Source organism: Eutrigla gurnardus (genome assembly GCF_963514095.1).
Source record: "Eutrigla gurnardus genome assembly, chromosome: 19".
NCBI lineage: Eukaryota > Metazoa > Chordata > Actinopteri > Perciformes > Triglidae > Eutrigla > Eutrigla gurnardus.
The window spans coordinates 22051218-22074544 of record NC_139930.1 but is presented as its reverse complement, the minus strand read 5'-3'; the positions used below and the strand labels follow the sequence as shown (position 1 = coordinate 22074544).

Below are 23327 nucleotides of genomic sequence, written 5' to 3'. Positions count from 1 at the left end.
TCATTTTCATAAGTTTAAGTTTACTTGAAAGTTAATAGTTAAATTTTGAATGCAGGAATTTTACTTGAAACAAATATTTCTTCACTGTAGTACTGCTACTTTTACTGAAGTAGAAGATCTAAGTACTTCTCACACCACTGTTTAATTATCATAATTGTACTTAATTAAATGATTGAGTTCAACCACCAATCCATAACAAATTCGTCATATAGTATCATTATCATGTAACACTAAAACATCTATTTACCTATATGCTATAAATGATATATGTACAGTTTAACGTTTTCAGGACTACATTTTCACCGTCTCGTATTACTTACTTTTGTAAGTAAAGGATCTAAATGCTTCTTCCACCCTGGTAATAATATATAATATGGAGCTATATGACATGGAAATACTCAAGTAAAATAATGATAATTATACAACAATATAGTATACATTATTCCGAAATTGACCATTATGCCTAATGGGTACTTTTATTTTTGGTACTTGTAACTATACATTGACTCAAGTACTACATATTCAAGAACTCTTTTATATTTCTATTCTGCTACATCTCACAGGGAACTAATGAACTTCTCAAATCAAGATTTCTAAATACAAAACAGAGTCTATAACAGTTTTACATCTAAAATAAGACTTATTATTAAATATTATTATTATAACTATTTTTTTTAGCAAAAATATTTTTCAGTCACAAGGGGGAATGTTCTGCATTGAGTAATTTTAATATGTGAAATCCATTTTGCTCATAATAATGAAATGCTTTTATTTAAGGAAGGTTTTGAATGGAGGAATTGTACTTGCATTGGAGTATTTTTTTACAGTGTGATATTACTAGTAATTTTACTTAAGTTAAGTATCTGAATACTTCCTCCACCACCTCTATGAAAGAAGTAGAGGGGGGAACAAAAAGGAAGAGAACAACGAAGAAGAAACACGTTCATCGTCACTTCCTACCAAGATCTCGCGTGGTCACGTGACGTTGCGTTAGCTCGCTGACTCTGCTATGTTTTGTCGTTTGAGCCAACGGTTTTGAAATGCTAACTTTCTCGGTTTTGACGGTTTGTTGTGGCGCGGGGACGCCCCGCGGCTGCTCGGAGACCCGTTTTTACCGACGCCCGTCGAGAAGTTTGACTGCGAAAACGGGCCTGCACGTCACGTGACCAGCATGCGGCTGAGCGTTTGATAAAATAAGATGGCGTGAGCGCAGCGGAGCGAAGAGGACAACAAACTGCCGAACCGAGGCGGCGAGAGCGGCCGTTGAACTGTCAGGTGGGTTGATTTCCGCGCGGGCGGCCGTTATGTCAAACAGCGACGTCCCGGTTATTAATGTCACAAACGTATCGCGGCGATACTTTAAAGGAAGTGTTATATTTAGATTCAAGGCTGTGACAGCGGTAGCTTCATTTTCGTTTACCCCCTCGTTGCTACTGTTAGCTTAGCGACGAGCAATGACACAGAGCGCCGTCAACAACATCACAACAATGCGAGGGGGCAGTTAGCTAAACCCGGTCCAACCGAGACCCGCCGCTCCGACTGGGACAGGTCGGGGACGGACATGCCGACACTTTCGGTTATTGCGGTCGTTATGTCAACTTCACGTTAGCGCTATATGACGGCATTTTGTTAGCAACTCGTTATAGCAACGTAACACGCTAGCTAAAACAAGCTAGCTTTGGACTGCACCTCATCATGAGACAGTTTCATTTTTGCGATCGTCGCTAGCGACTTGTGTTGACAAATATCGTTTTATTGAATGTTCCAGAAAGCCACTTAACATTGAACATGAAAGACACACAAAATAATATATTTCGTTTTTTTATAACACGTTTCCAAAAATAATTAACCTAAAAATAAATAGCAATAAGGCATTACATGACTGAAAATGACTGAAGATATGTACATAGAAACGTATAGTTATTATTGTATCTGACATTTTACAGGATACAACTATTCACTGTACTAGGTTTAGGCTCAAAACTAAAAAAAATAATAATCATACCGCAAGTTTTGTTTACTACTTTACTGTTTTTAAACCGTTCAATTTTGAAAAGCCTATTACTCGTTAAAATGCATAAATAAAGCTTCTTTATTGCACGTTTCTGTTTTTAACCTGTTGTATGTAAGACACTTGCCTTTCACTTGCTTTGACTACCTTCCTCACACATTTTAACGTTTATATCTTATTTTAATTCTGTATATTTGAGCTTTACACCCACACGTTGTGTCGCGACCGCTGCACTACAGCTTCCGTCTAGATTAATAAAGTTTTTTTGTGGGTCATATTTTAAAAACATGTTGGTTTAACGTTTAAACCCAGTGCGGGGTGGTTATATTAAAATAAGTACTAATTGCGTAACCTTCGTGCGTGGTCGCAGCCGGGTTCACCGTTAAAAGCTAACTCGACATTGTGAGCGAGTCTCCGGCGCTGACCGTTAATTAACGCACGAATGCCGCAAACTGTTTCGTGAACGTGAAGCTAGTCGCGTGGAGTTTGGTGTTAATTAAACATTACGTGTGTGGCTTCACTGTGATCGGGATTACTTTAGAAGGCGTGTTTTGAGTTCAGCGGGTTAGCTTTCTGTTAGCTAAGTTAAGCCGTGTCACTCCAGCTCCGAACGGGCCGGTTTAGCTGGATGGTGGCGGTTGATCTTTAGCCGAATTTGCTACGCTAACGTGCTTGAACGTATCTGCGTTTAAATTGTCTGGTCCCTTCATTCATTAGAGGAGCTTGTGGTTTGGATACATTATTATTAATAGAAACCGGTCAAGCTAGCGAGGAGTCCGGGAGGGGAGGGAGCTACGTTTGAGGACCAGGAAGTTGCGCGTACCAAAGCAGGGCATTGCAAACACGTGTCTTGTTTTGGGTCACTTTGAACCAAGTCAGACCCGGCGTGCAGACGTTCCTGTGAGAAATGGCTTGACTTTCACTCGTCCGGTATTGATATGGAATTGATTTAAATATCTAGAGACGGTTAGTGTTTCGTTTTTACGTCTCTTTTTCCTTCTTCGTGCCCCGTCTGAAGAGATACGCCGAGGTGAACATTTGAAATGGGTTTTAATACGCTGCTCACATCGAAGTGAAATAACCTTTGTGTTACAGTTGGAAAAAAACAGGTGTTTTATTTTAAACCGATTGCACTGAATGTATCTCCGGTTTGTTTTTAAGTTGGAAACTGGACTCTGAGGTTTACATAGCATTCCATGTTTGATCGTGCCTGTGCTATACATGTGGGTCATGTGTAAATGTGAGCATGCACTGTTGGATCTTTGCATTCATGGCTACTCCAAAATAGACATTTAACAACATATTATTATTATTATTATTGAATGGAAAGTTACTTCATGTGAGGGAAAAGTAAGTAATGTAAATGTTAAATGTTAAATCTTAAACTCTCAAGATTTCTGTAAGTTTAATGAAAATAAATGTAAATTATGTAAATAGAGATTTCTTTTACTGCCAGAATAAACAAAAGCTGTGAATCCTCACATTATAGAGGCTAGATCCTGCAAATGTATTGATCGTCCTAAACCTTTTTTTTTTTTATTAATGTATTAATGTGTGTGTGTTTATTTATACTTGTTGCAGATGGATCCTGGACAGGATTTACTTCTTGCTGCCCTGAGTGAGAGTGGCATTTGTCCAAATGATATTGGCCTATTTGATGTTGATTCTCAGGATGCTGCACAGCCCTCTACAACCCAGCAAGTAAGCTGGTCTTTGTTCTCATAGAGTATAAGTGATTTATTAATGTTTTCCTAACTGAATGCCACTGTTCTGATTTCCGTTCCTTTTCCAGTCTATCTCCATCAACGCCCTGGATGTAGGTGTGGGGACAGAGTCAGTGGAAGTTTTTCGAACTGAGCCTCCAGCTCCAGTCCCTATAATTACAGTCAGGGTGAGATTCCCGGGCATTGAGTTGCCTTTATTAATTATTGAAGACATAATGTTATGTTGCAGCTGATGTTTTCTTGTGTGGTGTGCGTTAAAATAACATTTTCTCTCTGCTCAATGTCTCCAACAGCACAAACCTCAGCCGTCAACCACCACGTTTGTCTTAAATCAGCTGAACCAGTTGCCGTCACTAGGATCCTCTGTGACCAAACAATCAGTCGGAAACCCTATCAAACATACCATAACTGTCACCAAAGTGGTCCATGTTGCTAATTCAGCCCTGCGAGGATGTTCGACCCCCCCCTCCTCCACCAATATTCCTCCTTCAATGTCCACAGTAGTGCCTTCGAACAGAGATCAGGTATGTGTTGTGATGGATAGGCTACCTTGCCAGTTCTACCAGCTTCTTATGATTGTGCTGATCATATATTTTCATTTAGCAGATTCAGTTGAAAGACCTCCTTCGGACCAGCAATGTGAAGGGCACCGGTCTAAAGGGCAACAGTCTGATGGAGCTCATGAGGCTAAAGCCTCCACCTAACATTGCTCCGCCAGTAGCAACGGCAACAGCTACAGGTTATTTATTGTTCTTTAAATGTGCAGCTAGATTGCTTTTTTTACTCATTTGGTTGAGCAATATTACAACAATTAGCAAGCAGTAGTGATGTAGAGGCTTATAAAATATATCAAAAGTTAAATTCCTTTTAGGTCCAGAGCACCAAAAATATGGGCTGAAGCTAATGAAAAATAAAACATCAGCAGCCGTTGATTAATTTACCGTTGATCCAAACTCTAATATTATGACATAAACATTTGTCAGTACATTAACTGTTAAAATGACGCCTGTGGTCTCTGTTGATGTTTAAGGTGAAATGATCAACGGGATCAAGAAGGAAGTATTGGGAAAAGATCCTGCCAGGATCTGGATTAATGACGACATTAAAGTGCAAACCTTCTCGCATTCTCTGGTAATTATTATTATATAGGGTTTTTTTTGTCAAAAGCTGTTGATGGCCACCAAATCTTTTGACATGTCACAGGCAATTTATTATCAACGGTTATGTCAATCTGTGATGACAGAAAATCCCAGGGATGCGGGAGGAGGATGAGCCTGAGGAAGAGGAGGAAGACGAATTGGGTCATGCAGAAACATATGCAGAGTACATGCCAATGAAACGTAAGTACGACTGTTGGGTTGGTGGACTGTATCAGAATTATAAAGCAGAATTTTTTTCCTCCCCGATTCATCAAGCCACGCATGTATTTGACATCAACAACGGTCTGGAAAGTGTCTCATCATGATTGTTCTGAGTATAATATCCTGGTGAAGTGCAGCAGGCCGACATTTACTGTGAAGTATTCACCCAGTCACTGTGCTAATGCTAAGCTCAGGCCTAATGAAAATGGACCGCACCGAGTGACAATAACAGCAGTGCTCGGTATCACCGTTGATCGATGGCGTGCAGTCAAATCAAACACAATATGTCCTGCTATTGTTAATGATCTACTGACCAGTCCGTCTGTCTGTTAATGCAGTAAAGATCGGCCTGCGGCATCCTGACCCCGTGGTGGAGACCAGCTCCCTGTCCAGTGTCAACCCTCCAGACGTGTGGTACAGACTGTCCATCTCGGAGGAGGTCATCGACCGCGGCTGCCTGTCCGCTCTGCAGCTGGAGGCGATAACGTATGCAGCTCAGGTAAGCATCGTCAGTCCTATCAGCACAAACTGATGTAAAATATTCTCAATGAAAATAAGATTGTAAATGAAAAAGTAGCCTTTTGAAAGGTCTTTTTTTTTCATCCATAGCTTCTGTTTGAATAACTTCTAATGTTTGTTTTCATGTGTTATGACATCGTCACCATAACATTTGAATTACTTAATTAAATGACTTGGTCTCATATTCAGAAAATCTATTATTATATCTATCATATTATTATCATTTGGTGCAAAAATGAAAACTCTAGGTTAACGTGTGATGTCTTTGTGTTAAACGACTTGTTTTTCAAAGGCAAATTGTGCAGTTTCAATGGTTTATTTCTTGTCCCTGTGCTTGACAGCAACATGAGACATTCCTCCCCAACGGTGACCGAGCTGCGTATTTGATTGGAGACGGAGCCGGTGTGGGAAAAGGCCGGACCATCGCAGGGATCATCTACGAGAATTACCTTTTAGGGAGGAAGAGGTCACTTTGGTAAATACCTGAAATACTTTACATCATATTTAACATGTGGAATTAGAAAATGTTACTCATCATATAGATGTTATACCAACAGAATAAACTATTTTTCTATATTCAATTTTGTTCAGGTTTAGTGTCTCCAATGACTTGAAGTACGATGCTGAAAGGGATTTAAGGGACATAGGAGCCAAAAACATCCAGGTTCACTCGCTGAACAAGGTACGGCACTTGTATGACGCACCGGGCGAAAATGGTACAAATTGTTTCCTGGCTTAATTTATGTCAAAGTGTGACTCGAATATGCCTGTTGTGTTTTCAGTTCAAATATGGGAAAATCTCCTCAAAACACAATGGGAGTGTGAAGAAAGGTGTGATATTCGCCACCTATTCTTCCTTGATAGGAGAGAGCCAATCAGGAGGGAAGTACAAGACCAGGTTTCAGCAGCTTCTCCACTGGTGTGGCGAGGACTTTGACGGAGCTGTATCCTTTTCAAACGGCCATCAGTTAGTCCAATAGGTGTCACTTTTTCATGTGAGCGAAGGGTCAATTAACTGCATCAAAGTGATCTTAAACAGGTGAACCCTCTTCCTTCTTGGGAATGCTTTCCTGAACCAAATATCCTCTAGATTGTGTATGACGAGTGTCACAAAGCCAAAAATGTGTGTCCAATTGGATCGTCCAAGCCTACAAAAACAGGGCTTGCCGTGTTGGAGCTGCAGAACAAACTCCCCAAGGCTCGTGTTGTGTATGCAAGTGCTACAGGTTAGTAGGCAATACATTGGTTATTTGGAAAACTCTGCAATCCAAACTCAAATGTACTTTTCTATCAAGGTGCCTCTGAACCAAGAAATATGGCCTATATGAACCGTCTGGGCATCTGGGGGCATAAAACACCCTTCAGAGAATTTGGCAACTTTATCCAAGCTGTTGAGCGCAGGTACGTTTCTCTTTTCTAAGCTTGATTGGTGAAGTGTGGAAAAACCTAAAATAAAAATGTCTCCCTCAATTTCAGAGGTGTTGGCGCCATGGAGATAGTAGCTATGGACATGAAACTGAGAGGGATGTACATCGCAAGGCAGTTGAGTTTTACAGGTGTGACCTTTAAGATTGAGGAGGTTCCCCTGACTCATAAATACATCCACATGTACAACAAATCTGTGAAACTGGTAAGCACATGAGAATTAAGCGTATAGAAATGCATTTGAAGCGCATCGCCCTGATTCTTTCATTTTGTACTCTCGGTTAACGGCTTGATGTCATTGTGCTTCCTCCTCAGTGGGTGAGTGCACGTGAGAAGTTCCAGCAGGCAGCAAACCTGATGGATGCAGAGCAACGCATGAAGAAGTCCATGTGGGGCCAGTTCTGGTCCGCTCACCAGAGGTTTTTCAAATACCTCTGCATTGCCTCCAAAGTCCGCAGAGTGGTGCAGCTCGCCAGAGAGGAGGTCCAAAATGGAAAGGTGAGACTACTATTGAAATGCATAAATAACGGTACGTTCTGCCATACAATTAATTGCTGTTAGCAATTCTGCATAGTTTTGATTGGCAGAAAGCTCCCATTTTATCAAAAAAAGCAAAACAACAAATGTGTGACAAGTGCATGAAGAGGGATGAAGACATTAATGTATGATGTCAGCAAAATGTAGTGAAAGTGCTGGTGAGAAATAACAAGGAATGCCCAAAAAAACCCTGGTACCAGCCGACTGCATAGTGGAGCTTTACAGTCGAGCAGAAACGGCATTTCAAGAGTATCGATCTTCTGTCTGGGGTGATTTCTGAGTGAAACCGGACAGACGGACGTGACATAACACTGGGAATTTGATTTGATGGTTGAAAAGACCAGAAAAGAGTTGATGGATGGATGTTATTTGTTGAAAATGGGTGGTGCTGCTAGCTGATGTAAGCACATGTCATATTTTGTTTTCCAGGAAGATTTTGATTGAACATTACAAATAAATATTTTTTTGTGTATATTGTTAAATAGGTGATTAGTACAACTGGGGATGTGACATAAAAGGGTTTCATTTCAGCTTGATTTTTAACACGACCGAGGCTATAACTTATTACACGTTTGCTAAAGATCAACACCGCAAAACGCGAGGCGAACACTTTGCCAGACAAAAGCTTTGCGTCCTCCTGAATGTTTTTTTGTGTGGTGGTGCCTGCTGTAACGTTGCATACCTTTCCTCTGCAGTGTGTCGTGATCGGCCTTCAGTCCACCGGAGAAGCGAGAACACTCGAGGCCTTGGAAGAAGGAGGAGGAGAGCTCAACGACTTTGTGTCAACGGCAAAGTGCGGACCAACTTAATTTGATTTCTCTCTCACACAATCTTAACCTTCCGTATGTATGTCCCTATAATGACGTGATTTTTGTTGTAGAGGTGTGCTGCAGTCCCTGATTGAAAAGCACTTTCCAGCTCCTGACAGACAGAAGCTTTACAGCCTGCTGGGTATCGACCTCTCGGCTAAGAAGACCCCCTCTCCCTCTGAAACTGCCGTACAACAAGAACAGAAGGGCAAGAAGCGGAAAGGTAATGAAGACTTTAAGCCAATACTGATTAACGGGGAGCTGGCATTTTTCTACCTGAAACCTGTTTATCTGTGTTTTTGTGTTGAAGTGAATAATAGGGATGACTATGGTTGAAACTGCTGCAGACAGCAGCCACTAAACAGGCTTCAGTGTAACTCCTCGGCGTCGATGTACGTCTCCTGAAAGTGCTTGTTTTGCCACAGCCTCGGGTTGTTATTCGATGTGTCCGACACCATTATGGAAAGGACCCTGCAGAGGCCCTTACATTTCACTTGATTCGGTCCGTTTGTTTTTGCATCTAACCAAGTCTCGCTCAAGGAGTCTCGTTCTGAAATCTTGTGGGAGGGGAAATGTTACCCGGAAGAGGTGAGAGAAGTTGCTGGTGTTTAGTTGTAATACAGAAAGCATAGCTTAGTGTTATGTAAAAGATTTTCTGCTGACTATTTAGCTGACTTCAGTACTATGGATGAGACCTAACGCTCTCCTGAAGATGACTTCTCCTTGAGCGAGACTTGCTTAGACATAATAACGCAGATGAAAGGTAAAGAAAAACATATTATTTCTCCGTAGCGTTATTTTCATAATGTTGTCAGACACTTCAAATTACAATCTGAACCTGTCAGTGGCAAACATTTGAGCTATTTTAGTGAACTGGTTTCAATGAATCCATTACTTTGACACGAAGACATGGGGAAATCAGGTCCAGGTTGAAAAATACCCTTTTAAATTGAGCCTTGCCTTTGGAAGACTCATTTGGGGGGAAAAACAAAGTATTGATTCATATATATTTTCACGTCAAAAATGTGTTATCCTTTGATCATCTCTCCAGGGTCAGATTTAAAGAAAGCGAAAAAGAAACCGCGCAAGCACGGCGGTCTGTCCGGTACCAGCTCGGAGGAGAGCCCGTCAGAGGAGTCCGATGCAGAGTCCGGCAAAGACAGCGATGACAGCTTCAAGTCTATCAGCTCAGGGGATGAAGACGACGATTTCAATCCATTCAGAGACGAGTCCGGCGACGAAGATGGTGAGACTGATGAGGGAGGTTGCTTAAAGATTTTTTTATATATAAAATTCAGGACGGGAGATCTTTATGCCTTCTTTTTGTTTTAGATCCGTGGCTCATCAGAAAGGAACCAAAGAGAGGAAAAGAGAAAAAGAAGAAGAAGAAAACGAGAAGGAGGAGTATTGATCCAGACTCTATTCAAAGTGCCTTGTTAGCCTCTGGGCTCGGCTCCACCAGGCCTGCTTTCACTGCCCAGGTTATCGCCCCCAGCGCCCCTGCCATAGGTAAGCACCATACCACATGGCGAAGCAGGATTACAGCACTCCGATTCAGCCTTTTAAGGGTTAACGAGCGGCTTGTTTTTACTTGTTCATAAGTCAAGGCAGAGAGTCAGGATAACTCCCTAACAACAAGTCAGGATGCAGTGGAACATGCCCAGAAAATGAAGAAAGATCTGCTTGAAGACCTCGAGGATCTGGCTGAGGATCTACCTCCCAACACTCTGGACGAGCTAATAGACGAGCTGGGAGGACCCGAAAACGTAGCTGAGGTAGACACTTTTGTGGCTGGCGCCTACAGTATAACTTCTTTTGTTTGTTCGTCTGGGTCAATATTTGGTTTTGCATCTCAACTCCCTTCACTGTTTCTTCGACTGCGTTTCAGATGACCGGTCGCAAAGGTCGCGTGGTCAGCAACGACGACGGCAGCATCACGTACGAGTCTCGGTCTGAGCTGGACGTCCCCGTGGAAATCCTTAATCTCACAGAGAAGCAGAGGTTCATGGATGGAGAGAAGGTAAAGGCAAAGTTGTTATTGATCAGGAGTGATTGGGATTTGGTGGGTTGCTGTGTATGCAGATCCTTCATGTTACTCACTAGCACTACACTACACGACATTTAACATTTTGTCAGAAACACTTCTCTTGCAGGGTTTTGCTTTGGTGTCGAGCAGAGAAAAATGCTTCCCTTACTTTATTTGTCCAGGGATGTGGTTGTTGCACATGCACTCATCGCAGTGTTGATGCTGAAATTATGCATCGCACAGCCTTAAGAGCTACAATCAAATAATCCTGTGGTTGGTCTGTTTTGCTCTCACACCGAAAATAATATCAGCAGCAGCTATTCAGGAGTTCCAAGTCCGGTTGTTAAATCCACCTCAGGGTTTGATTGATAGTTTCCACACCAGCCAAATGAAGTGAACCAACAGAACCGGTTCAGTGTGGAAGCAAAGCTGTGACAAGTTGCTTTACTCCTCCCTTGTTATGCTGTACAGTATTATCTTTGGGGACCAGCCTAACAGACTTAAACAAATAAAGATGATTATTATGTATTTGAATATTGTCTTCTTCTTTTTTTTCAACCAGAACATAGCCATCATCTCGGAAGCTGCCAGCTCAGGTATATCCCTGCAAGCGGATCGTCGAGTGAAGAACCAGCGGCGGAGAGTCCACATGACACTGGAGCTCCCGTGGAGTGCCGACAGAGCGATCCAGCAGTTCGGTCAGTAGATTTTAATGTCGTTCTGAAGGCAGAACCAGACCTAATGCCAGTTATTCCAAATTGAGCCTCTTGTCGTGGTCCGTTTGGGCCTGAAAGTCTTCACGTAATGGATGCGGACGAACATTGTGCTTCAAAACGTTGCTTTGTTTGTTTAATGACAGGGAGAACTCACAGGTCCAACCAGGTCACGGCTCCAGAATATGTCTTCCTCATATCGGAGCTTGCAGGAGAGCAGAGATTTGCATCCATCGTTGCCAAAAGACTAGAAAGCCTGGTGAGGACTATTTAAGTGTGCTCTTAAGAACATCGGCACTTAAAGGAAGTTTGATATCAACCTGTTTTAATCTGTGTAACAGGGTGCTCTCACACATGGAGACAGAAGAGCAACAGAAACTCGAGATCTCAGCAGGTTTAACTTTGACAACAAAGTAAGAACATCACACGTTTGACTCAGAATTGTGTTGCGTTTATTTGGCAGCGACTAAATCCCGTTTGTCTTTGCTGCAGTACGGCAGAAACGCTCTGGAGATCGTGATGAAGTCGATCGTAAAGCTCGACTCTCCACTAGTCCCTCCACCCTCAAACTTTAAAGGTGAATTCTTCAACGGTACTTTTGAAATTTGTCTTTTACAAAAAAGGCGATTTCATTTATTTAGCTTTCAGTCAAACATCTACTGTTTTATTGTACAATTGTTTAACCCTGTAGATCAATGTAATTATTGCTTACCTTATTAATGTATTTAAGGTATTAATTGTTGCTTGTTGTTGTTGTTTACATCTCTGGCCCTTCAGTAACAACAGTGTTTTCCTTCTGTAGAAATCCAGACTGGATTAATAGGTGTGGGCCTCATTAATGTGGAGGACAGATCTGGAGCAATGTCATTGGACAAAGGTGATTTTTATAATTGTTTAAAGGGTTGTTTCAGCATCGGCATTGCAACTGTGACATCAAAGGACGTACGATATCGACAACTTATCTCTAATGCCTCACATTACGACAGGAAATCCAGTGTTTCCCATTAATTACAGTCTAGGTAGGCCAGTTTCATAATGAAACAAAAGTATTTTTACGCATCTGTACCGTGGGATCTGCTCAGTCCGCCCGGGGGATTCAACCCAGCGTCACTGTCGACTAGGGCGGATTGTCCTCGGTGCGACGGGACCGCGGCACTGTTGGCAACTCTACCAGAATCTTGAAATACGGAGCCAGTGTCATTTCCCATTCTTTATAGTTGTGACCACCATTATTATCTATACTAATGTGGTTCGGATTAAATTGTTCTCTAGAGCACAACATTGTTTATCTGGCCTCTTAATTTTTTTACTTCTATGTGCACCAGAACGGTGCTTTTAACTTTACAATGTAGCCTACAACATTTAGGATGAATATTCATGTATTTGTTTCATATCGAAAAATATTGCAATGTCAGTCTTTTCTATATGTGACGTGTGACACGGTTGCAGTTCTGTGGGAATTTCCACATAAATGTGACGCATATTTGCTCTGTTCCTGCTGCAGACTACAACAACATGGGGAAGTTCCTGAACCGTATTTTGGGCATGCAGGTCCAGCAGCAAAATGCCTTGTTCCAGTACTTTTCTGACACGTTGGCAGCAGTCATTCAGGAAGCCAAGAAGAATGGCAGATATGACATGGGCATTCTCGGTAAGATGATCACCAAGCCTCAGTGACCCCTGAGTCAGATGTTGGATTTCAGCACCTCATTGGATCTTAAAGGTATCAGAATCGGTTTCTTCCTGTCCTCCTATTAGATCTGGGCTCCGGCGATGAGAAGGTGAAGAAGGTAGACTGCAGGAAATTCCTAACGCCGGGCTACACCACATCAGGACATGTCGAGCTCTACACTGTACGTTTACAAGCTTTTCTGTGCCATTTTTGACCTCCTTCCCCTCCACAGGCCGTGGTTAAGTCGCAGTAAGGTCAACTGACTTTGTGTCTCTTTTCCCAGGTGGGCGTGGAGAGGGGGATGTCATGGGAGGAAGCTACGCATGCTTGGGCAGATCAGAACGGAGCAGATGATGGTTTTTATGTTCAGGTATGAGATCGACGAGGACTTCTATATCAGCTCTGCAACCTCTAGACTGTTTAAAATGAAGTTTTAGTGTAAGAGGATTTAAAATGGCTGTGAAAGGATCTTGATGTGAAATGGGTGTCGCTTATGTGGATGGATTCGTCTGGGCCAACAGAATCTAGGAAAGTTTTCTTAGACTTGTGGTTCAAAGGTTACAGGCCAACACATAAAGTTTGTTGTTGTAGTGGCACCAAGTGCAAAGAGGAACGGATGAGCGGTTCTGGAGATGGAAGTAGTACTGTGAGTACTACGAGTAAACGGACCTTCATATCTAAAATCATAAAATGCAGTGTGTATTTTTGTTTTCAGATGAGGAACAACAAGAGAACAGCCATTCTGGTCAAAGAGGTGAACGCCAAGAAGAGGCTCTTCCTGGTTTACAGGCCGAACACCGGCAGGCAGCTCAAGCTGGAGACGTACACGGACATCAAGAAGAAGTTTAAAAAGGTCACCACATTCTTCTGATTGAAATTTCTGTCAGAGGAACTCTCAATGTTTTACTTGGTGAATGATGGTCTTTTTGTCTTTTTTTTTTGCCATCAGGTTTTGTCAGAAGATGCCAAGCAGCACTGGATGGACCAGTACAAGTCGTCGGCAAAGATCTGCTCTCACGCGTATTGGTATGTGCACAGTCATATCCTGCTGCTGAAAATAGTTCCCGACAAATGCCTTACATCCTCTTTTGATTATTATTATTAAAAACTACAGTCAATATATTTTATTTCTTATAGATTTATCTCTAGTAGAGACACATTGGGATTGAAAGACTCGAAACGATTCGTAAACTTTATTACTAAAGTAGCTGACAATGACAAAATGATAGACTGTTGACTCCTTTATCATTTTAAAGCCAATAAATCTGTGCTTCTGATGACTGGGGACGTGTTTGTTTCGGCTCACAGGCGAGGGAACTGCAAGAAGGCGTCGGTCGGCCTCCAGTGTGAAGTTGGTCTGCGGTGTCGGACGTACTACGTCCTGTGTGGCTCGGTGCTCAGCGTGTGGAACGAGCTGGAGGAAGTACTCACCCCGGTCAGTGGAACCAACGTGAAGGTGCAGATAGTCCGCCTCAGAACAGAAGATGGACAGAGGATAGTTGGTAAGCTCAAACTGTTACTTTTTTTTTTAGGAATAGCTTTTCAAATAGATTTTGGGGAAATGCTTTTTTGCAGGGAGTTGGATGAGAAGATGAATCTTGCCTCTAGGTTGTTATCCAAGGAAACATGATCTGTAGGTCTTAAAAGCTCAACAAAAGTCTTAGATGTTAAATACACATGTGATGAATAAGCTTTCAGCCTCATAACTAGTTATATTTAATCTGTACAAAAACCAAAGTAAGAAAATGAAAAGTTGTGATATTTTGGCCGTTTATGTAGCGGACTATTTCTTGGCCTTTCTGTCATCCTGAGGTTTGCAGCTTCATATTTAACTTGCAATCACCAGTTATTGATCCTCTCTTCCAACTCTCATAAGGAGCACATTTTCTAAACTCTTTTCTTTCTTAATGTGTACTATAAATGTCCACACCGTTGGTCCAGGCCAATAGTTCACTCTCAATCCTTTCTTTGTTTGGCAGGTCTGATCATTCCAGCGAACTGCGTGTCTCCACTATGTAACAAGCTGTCGACGTCGGACCAGTGCCAGCAGCTCGCTGTGCAAGAGCTGCAGAAGCGGCAGCAGCTTCATCCCCAAAGTCTCAGTCATGCACCCAACACATAGTTTGGAGCTGGACCACGTCAAAGCCTGTCTCGAGCCCACATCCCACCCAGTCTAAAGGGATCTGACTCGCAAGTCTCTCTGCACTGCAGACTCCAGGACTGCTGTCCCATGTTCTACCCCCTCCCCTTCCTCCTCCCTATAGTCTCTGAGGGTCAGAGGTCACTCCAAGCTGTGGTGATTCTGATGTAAAGCCGTGGTTGTACAGAGAAGATTTCAGGGGTTTTCTTTTTTTTTTCTTCTTCTTTTTTTTTTCACCTAGAGAGATTTTGATGGGTGATGATTTGTCCTCTGACATTCAGAGTGAAAAGATTTGTGCTATATTGATCGAGACAGAGTTGAAACCTGGAGGGCTGATTGGCCTGTGGCTGTTGAGTCATCCACTCCTCGGCCCTGCTTTAAGCCGTTCAGTCCAGACTACCTGGTATGAAACAAAGACTTTTTTTCCTTGGTTTAGACCAAAGGTGGATGAGATGAACACCATTGTGTCTTTGAAAGTCTGATTCATTAACGAAAGAAAAAAGTGCATTTAATGCTAAACAACAATCCCATATTAATATGTCCGTTTATCTCCGCTCAGACATGATTCAGCACTAATACAGAGAGAATTAGTCCACTACAGCAAACCTGATATGTGCCCATTGTTTTTTGTTTTTTTTAAGTTGTCGAGACAAAAAAAAAGAAAATGTTAAAATAATAACAAGGATCCTCTTGCATCATCGTCACATACCTTCTTTTTTTTTCTTTTCTTTTTTTTGCACGTTAAGTCTCAAATTTATCTAAGTTCCTCGGTTTGTTTTTACTTCAAATGTCGACTGTTTTTTCCACTTTGTCCACATTGACATAACTGTCTTCATAGTCTGATCCCCCTGAGAACATTTAAAACAGGTTTTTCTTCCAGGCAGATAAATCCAACACTCAGCTACACACAACAAAACAATCTAGATTGGTAAACACTACAGGTAAGAGGGGGAACATTTGGATTTTGGGGTGAACTTTGCCATAAGAGATCCCTTCCTAATATGCTTTCAGCAGATATGATTGGGGGGTAAAATCCAGTGCGAGTATCTTGACATCGTGTATATTGAAATCACTTGATTCCAGCAACCAAAACCAGACTTTTGTTTTGAGAATGACTTGGAAAACCGCGGAACCTGAAGGTTTTGGTTATTTAAGCGTCAGCTGGTCTGGTGGTTTCTATTTATCGCTCATGAAGGTGAGAAAATGGTTCCCAAAGATGATATTGAAACGGCAAAAAAATTCATAAAAACCGAGTCAAATTTGTTCACAGATTAACTTTAATTCTGCAGGTATTCAAAGTTTTGAAATGGTTTACAGCACTATTAGCAATTCTAACTTCTCTTATGAAGATGTGGTTTTAAATGATTACATTTTCTTTACTATATTGCCACTCGTTATGTATTAATGCACTTGCCTCCTGTTGTGGTTGCCTACGGGAAGGAGTCATAGTCTCATAAATACATTAATAAACACAACTACAGATACATTTAATTATCCTGTTAATCTGCTGACAATTCTTTCATTTATTCTGTATCTGATGATGTAAAAAATAAAACAACGAACCAACAACTTTACAGAGCCAAACAAATCATTTTCAAATGTCTTGTTTTAGTCAGTACCGCAAAAATATTTAGTTTAAATTGCAAAGAAAAGCAGGACGTTCTCTCGTTTTAGTGGCTGGAATCAAGAATATTGGAAGTGTTAGACGAAGAAAAACTACAATTTACCAATTATACATTTAATAGTTTCATCCCTGTTCACGTATCTACTCACAACTGCATTAGAACTACATTTATTAAATGTGTATATTTGCTGCTTATACATTTCTGTTTTCGTTGAGCAGTCATGCTCCCTTCTCCTGGTCCGTATATTGTTTTGGTAGTCTGTGTTGCAGGATGAAACCACCTTTGGTCTTTACCTCACCTTGAAGTGTGTCAGGTGTGACGTCGGTGACACCCGACCGGACTAAACTCTCATTCAGTGGACGACAAACGGTGAAGCAGCTGAGACGATTTGTGAGAAAATGTGAAATTCTTGACGAATACAATCACTTTTTTTTTCTTTTTTTTATTTCCAACCAGGTCTCAGAGCAGCTCTGTGATCTGCTCATGTTTTTATTTTGTTGCCTTTCTTTTCTTCTTCTTCTTTTTAAATCGACTTCTGCTCAGGGGTTAAACTCACACAAAGACCCTCCTTTCGAAAATCAAAACAACGAGAAAAAAAATCTTTGAGAGTTTTACTAAGTGTCTGAAATGCATGACGTGTCTTTAAGATGCTCCGTGGAAACCGACTCACGCAGCTCGATACGAGCAGTACATGTTTGGAAAACGCGTCTCTAAGTCTGCTGCCGAATTGTAATTTAAAAAATGCTCGATTTTGCTTCTGTTGAATAGTGTACCTCTTCTCTTACCTCCTCAGTCCTATATCGCATTATATTATTAGATCTGCACTGGAAGGGACTGACCAGAAGTCTCGAAAAGCTGATGATTATTAAAAAAAAAAAAAAAAAAAATAGATGGGATGTGTTTTCTGGGCCAGTCTGCTCAGACACGTCGTTAACCTGTGGATTAGTTGACGTCATTAACTGCGTGTTCTCTTCTTGTTCGATTGCATTTAGAACCGTGTGAAACGCGAAGGAAGGAGTCTTTGTATCATACCAATTTGTACACTTTGTAAAACAGATTTAAAAAAAACATTCTGTTGGATGGACTTTATTGAAAAGATCTGCTGTTTAATTGGGGAAGTATTTTAACTTGAATAACCACCACATATAAGCCAACAACTCCTGTTTTAATCTAGTCTTTTTGAGGTGTTCGGGGCGGGGGAGGCGGCACATCGGCTCCTCCTGATGTTGAAACTCTTGAAGGACTTCTCTTTTTTTTTAATTTTATTTTGTTCTCCTTACATTATTGCACCAGTTGCACTACTGACAGAGTTGTACAAAAAATTCAACAAGACACCTGTACATGAACGAGTGTGATGCTCAATAAAGCTTGGTATACTTCTCCCTCGTTGTACTGTTAACTGTAATACATGGATGTGTGCTAAAGATCATTATAAAAAAAATACGTTTTCAGGCTTGCTCTGTAAAAATGCAAAATTTCTGATGTATTTTTCAAACTTTGCTGGGCACTTTTACCACTATTGATGCGTTTAAAATGATCCTTTCAGAAATAGAAAGTCACTTTGTTTTAGATGTTATAAGTATTCAGATCCTTAGCACTAAAATACTTGAAAATAACTAAATTAAAAGTAAGTTTTTTACTTTATGTACATCTGGGATCTTTAATCTGGTGGTTAGTACTTTTCATTCATAATTATAATTAATATTATATAAATACACGTATTTATATGATATGCAGAACAATTTCAGATTAAAAAAAACAAGCAGTGCATTGTAAAAACACATCCTAAAATCTCATATAAAGGGGGGGGGGGGGGGACTGACTTCACTGGGGTCAAAGGTCGTGACACTGGGTCAGGATTGGGCCAAACCCTGCTTGTGTATGTCCAACCAGAGAGCCTGATGGGAAACAGGTTTTTTACGCTTTTAAACCAACTGGCTGCTTATTTGAATGGAAGAGGAGCGAAAAAAAACCCCCACACAGCCACATGCCTCCAAAATAAGAGCGGAGCCTTATTTTACTTAATATATATATATAGACTTTTCTTTTTACTTCATGTAGTATAAAAACACACAATAGAGGACAACAATGGATGCGCCCCCACAGACAAAGACAGGTATCTGCGAACCGGTTCTCTCTTTCCGAGTGTTAAAATGTTCATATTTAACTTTAAACAAAAACATCCACTCCACTAACTGATCGGGATTCATGTTAAATCTAACCGGAATTAGCTAAATTCGTTTTGTGAAAATCGTTTTTTTAATTTATTTTTATTTTAAATGTGTAAAAAAAAAAGTGTAAACACACTTCACATGTTCACTTTATAAACGTCTTTTTAATAAAATGTTAATAAAACATCATCGGTTCCTTTAAAAGTGCGGTTCAAAGTAGACTTTCTGGCGAGTAAACGCGTGAAAACCGCGTGTGAATTCCGTCGTTTTTTTTTGTGTTTTTTTTTTATCGTCGAAATCACGTTTTAACCGTTTTTTTTTTCTTTCTTTCTTCTTCTTCTCTCTTGATAACCCGCAATGGATAGTAGCGGTGTTAGAAAGCACAGTGGGTGTCAATATAAAGTGACGGCCATATTTGCCGGTGCCGCTGTTGTAAACAAAAAGTGAGAGACAGACGCTTCACTGAATTTCGGGTCATTTTTATTTCTTTAATTTACAATGTCTCTGGGAATGTCTTACAAACCCAATGTCCATCAGCACATTCCGGGAACTTCTGGGAACCAGGGTAAGGAGAAAAAATGGCGGAAAATCAAAGTATCCGTCCGTTAAATCGAGTGTTAAATTCGGGGTCTCGGAGAATACCTGGAGAAAGACAGTGTCTGTAGTTTTTTTTTTGTCCAGTTATATATATAGGGTCAGATCCTGGGAGCTAGGCTAATTCATATCCGCCATTATTACTAATGTAGAAGGAAAAAAGAAAAAGAGCGCCATCCGCGGCGTCGCTCGGCGGCGAAAGACGGTTCGGATGCGAAACGAGACGGCGGCGGTTCCTAAACGGGGATTATCCGTCGTCCCGGAGGTCCCGGTCCCGCCGGTCGGGCGCCGTAACGCGGTGACAAAAATGTATCACTTGTGTCTTCTTGAGCCAGCCTTGTTCCGTTTCCTCCATGATGCTCCTCGGTCGGAGCCGCCGCTGATTGATCTGCCTCTGAATGTTGTTTTTATGACTCTTCGAGGACATCTCGCGTCCGAGGTGGAATATTACAGCCGAACAAAGCGGCAGGGGGAGCGGCGAGGAGGCGGACGAAACACCCGCCCTGCAGGCCCGGTGGTGGAAATGTGTGGTGTTTATTAAGTAACAGTGTTTTTTTTTGTTTTTTTTTTAAAGAAGAAAATATATATATACTTTGTTACAAGTGAAACTCCTGTATTCAAAATCTGGAAGTACGTTACAATCCAAGTAACTGTACTGATCTGTACATATTGTACAATTGTGATGTACTTGTACAAATGTTTTTTTACAAAGAGTTTTTTTCCATTGTTACGTGTATACCTACCTCTATCTGTATCTTTGAAAATATTTGTAGTTTTTATAGTATTTATGTTAACAGTGGTGGAATGCAAACGCTGTACAATTTTTAGGTTATTTACTTGATTATTTCCATTTACTTTATACTTCTACTTCACTGTATTTTGAAGGCAAATATAGTTTGACTGCCTTTTTAGTTTTTTATTGTTAATAGAATATCTTTGAGTTGTTGTTTTTTTTTAAACAAAAGTAATTTGAAGATTTTTCCTCTGGTTCTGGGAAACATTTGTTTTTCCACCTACTCTAAAATGTTTTAAAGAAATAAGCACCGGCATAATGTAGACATATGAGTCTTTTTGTGCTGCACGTCTTCACCAATGTCAACTTTATAATTTGTGAACAGTTGGAAGCCTCCAATCTCCTTCGGCTGCTAACCTGAGCACGTTGCAGTCCTACAGGCCCCTTCTGAGCGACTATGGACCTCCATCTCTGGGATTCTCACAGGTAACTGCAATGAAACTGCTCCTCTCATTCCCACAGGCATTTCATTTGAGCTTCTTCCCATTTCAATTGATTTTTTTGTCCCTTCATAAAGTAGAATGTCTTGCAAGAGACAGAATGAACAGATGTATTGTAAGAACAGTCACTGGTTTAATGTAAGGATATTCATAGGGATATTGTAAGGCTGTACATGAATATCATTTGAATGATTTATTATTTTTTAATTCCTATGGAAATGAGTATTGACACAATGATGTACTGTATTGTGTAATCTTCTTTGGCTCATACAAACATGCCTCCTGCATACCAAAAACGAAGTGAAATGTGTTGGACATGGCTTATCTGGTTGTGTTTGCTCTAACATCAGGGCTCCAGTGGCAGCCAAGTGCCTCAGAACAAATATGCAGAGCTGCTGGCCATCATCGAAGAGCTTGGGAAGGAGATCAGGCCCACGTATGCTGGGAGTAAGAGTGCAATGGAGAGACTGAAAAGAGGTAGATGCGACATAGTACATTTACTCAACTGCTGTAATTAAGTTACCTGCAAGTACCTCAAATTTGTTAAGTATGTATTTTTTATGCTACTTTATATTTCTCCTCCATTACATCTCAGAGGTAAATATTGTACTTTTTACTCACTACGTTTACCTGACAGCTTGGTCACTTGAAAACCACGTATCTCAAGACGTCTTGAATGTTTGTGATAAACTGAAGGATGACATGTTTCCTTAATGTTGAGAAATTATCCTGCTTCTAATCTAAACTATTTTAAACCTGAGGTCTGTGAGTTAAAACTACAGATTTGTGAATGGAGTCTGGTGGCATTGAGGAGAGCATAGATAACGGCTTCTTTTCTGTTTGATGGCGATGTGAAAATAGTCTAAATATAGTGAATACTTAAACTGATACTGAGTTTTTTAGGTGTCTAAAATATGTCCACTATAGGACATTGCTTTGCTCCTGTAGTGGTACTCCTTCCTGTTTCTATTACTACTACGTAGTAGTAATACACTGACTATGGAGAAGTACCTCATACAGCCACACTTTAAAAAAACACCACGGCCATCCCTTTAAGTACACTTTTATTTGATGCTTACATACTTATACTTAACTAAGGGTTTGAATGCAGGACTTTTAACTTGAAATGGAGTACTATCACAGTGCGGTAATAGCGCTTTTATTTAAGTAAAAAGTCTGAATACTTCTTTCTCCACTGGATATGCAGAAATGCAAAATGTACAGCAGTGTAAAGTTTGTTCATCTAAATGTGTATTTGTCTCTCTTCAAAGGAATAATTCATGCCAGAGGGTTGGTGCGTGAATGCTTGGCTGAGACGGAGAGAAACGCGAGGTCCTAGCTAAGAACAAACATTCCTTCCCTGCAAGAAGAACTAACAGTGTGCGTCTCATGGAAAAAAAACAACAACAACAAAAAAAAAACAAGTTGCATGGCATTTCCTTTGAGAAGAGGAAGTAAATTAACAAAGGATGAGGAAAAGCAAGCTCCTAGAGAGAGAGAGAGTGAAAAAAAAAAACACAATAATTTAATTCATGACTCCTAAAGGGTTCTGCAGAATCATTTAAATCATGTTGTGGGTTACTTGAATTCATATGAAAGGATATCATGTGTTTTAATGCGCCCCCACTTTTGGGATCTTAATTTTTGACTTCATATTTAAAACGTTGATTTTTGCATGCGAAAGGGCCCAGGGGTTAATGGTAGACAGTGCATGGCTTGTACAGGGGTAGATGGAAAATGACTTGTTTTTGATAGTATTTTGGTCTGTTTTTCAGATCCTTATAACAAACATGATTGAGTGAGTGAAGGGCAGAGATTTGCCAAACGCATCGGTTCATTCGTGTTGAGGTTGGTTTTGGTATTAAAAAATGGAAAATGCTGTTACTTGCATCTTTGTATGTATTTATTACTCAGTGTAATAAATTGTATTTTCAACATAGTTGTCGTTGTGTGATTGGATGCATTTTAGACATTCCTCACCCAGTTTTGATGAGCATATAAAAATCCCTACTTTAACGTATAAATAAGAAGCAGGCTGTGAAGCTGCAGGGAGGGATCTCTTTTCTCTGCAAACGTGTGAGTTGGTCCTTGAGCGAGATACTGAACTACAGATGTTCAGGCCAGCACCTTGCATGTTATTCCAAGTGTCTGTAAATGGGATTGTAAAGCCCCCTTTGGATATATAAATTAAATAAGCAAATGAATAGAAAAGCACAGTTTACGCAAATCAAAAGAATTATATTTACATCACAAAATACAAGTAATAATATATAAAAAAATAATGTATGAGTAAAAAAGTAAAAAAAAAAAACAGCTGCACAAGCTGTCGACATTAAACAGTTTTGAGTGCCACTTAACACTCTGTCAAATACCCAGCAGGGAATTTAATATCCGAAATAATGCTGCAGGTAAGGTTCTAACATGGAGCAGATGAAGTGATCATTTACAAGTAATTAAAAACAAAATAAAAAGCCATTTTTAGGTCAGTAATTTACAGATTAAGAGTTGCCTGTGTTAACAGTCAAAGGTGAGACCATTTAAGTATATATTTTTTCAGAGCTGAGCCTACTTAAGGACATAAAAGTGTCTTGTACCAGGGATTAAAGGGAAAGACTAATGATCCGAATCTTTCTGCAATCCAATTATCTGCATTTAAAAAGTAAAATCACACAAAAACAAGATTACAAACCGGTGTTATGCTCATGTAATAAGTTTTACTTGATCAATCCATTAGTGGTCTGTACAATGTCAGCATATTTGCAGATAA

At 40.5% G+C, this 23327-nt stretch overlaps 1 protein-coding gene across 4 annotated transcripts; it reads left to right on the top strand.

The window, feature by feature from the left end:
• The first annotated feature begins 965 nt into the window (after nt 1–965).
• Nucleotides 966–22495, top strand: sbno1 (strawberry notch homolog 1). Of its 4 annotated transcripts, XM_084035194.1 has the most exons (35): nt 966–1275; nt 3593–3712; nt 3804–3902; nt 4029–4259; nt 4342–4474; nt 4766–4866; nt 4979–5075; nt 5435–5595; nt 5957–6090; nt 6207–6297; nt 6398–6559; nt 6706–6841; nt 6911–7016; nt 7092–7245; nt 7356–7538; nt 8273–8370; nt 8458–8609; nt 9438–9632; nt 9719–9895; nt 9989–10161; nt 10275–10406; nt 10975–11110; nt 11272–11384; nt 11467–11538; nt 11618–11702; nt 11928–12002; nt 12630–12776; nt 12884–12978; nt 13081–13167; nt 13513–13650; nt 13747–13823; nt 14106–14299; nt 20446–20546; nt 20911–21037; nt 21832–22495. In XM_084035194.1, the coding sequence occupies exons 2-35, from the start codon at nt 3593–3595 to the stop codon at nt 21897–21899; spliced, it is 4350 nt and encodes a 1449-aa protein (XP_083891320.1). In that variant the 5' UTR covers nt 966–1275; the 3' UTR covers nt 21900–22495. The 4 variants fall into 4 exon arrangements, with proteins under 4 accessions (XP_083891320.1, XP_083891318.1, XP_083891317.1 ...); XM_084035192.1 differs by lacking the exons at nt 20446–20546; nt 20911–21037; nt 21832–22495 and adding an exon at nt 14777–17944; XM_084035191.1 differs by lacking the exons at nt 20446–20546; nt 20911–21037; nt 21832–22495 and adding an exon at nt 14777–17944 and having other exon boundaries at nt 4339–4474.
• Nucleotides 22496–23327: the final 832 nt, after the last annotated feature.

What these genes read in the sequence shown, in the direction of transcription:
- sbno1 (XM_084035194.1), top strand. Translation starts at nt 3,593, where the DNA reads ATGGATCCTGGACAGGATTTACTTCTTGCTGCCCTGAGTGAGAGTGGC. An exon ending in AGCAACGGCAACAGCTACAG is followed by an intron (nt 4,475 to 4,765) that starts GTTATTTATTGT and finishes TTGATGTTTAAG; the next exon opens with GTGAAATGATCAACGGGATC. An exon ending in ATCTGCTCTCACGCGTATTG is followed by an intron (nt 13,824 to 14,105) that starts GTATGTGCACAG and finishes TTCGGCTCACAG; the next exon opens with GCGAGGGAACTGCAAGAAGG.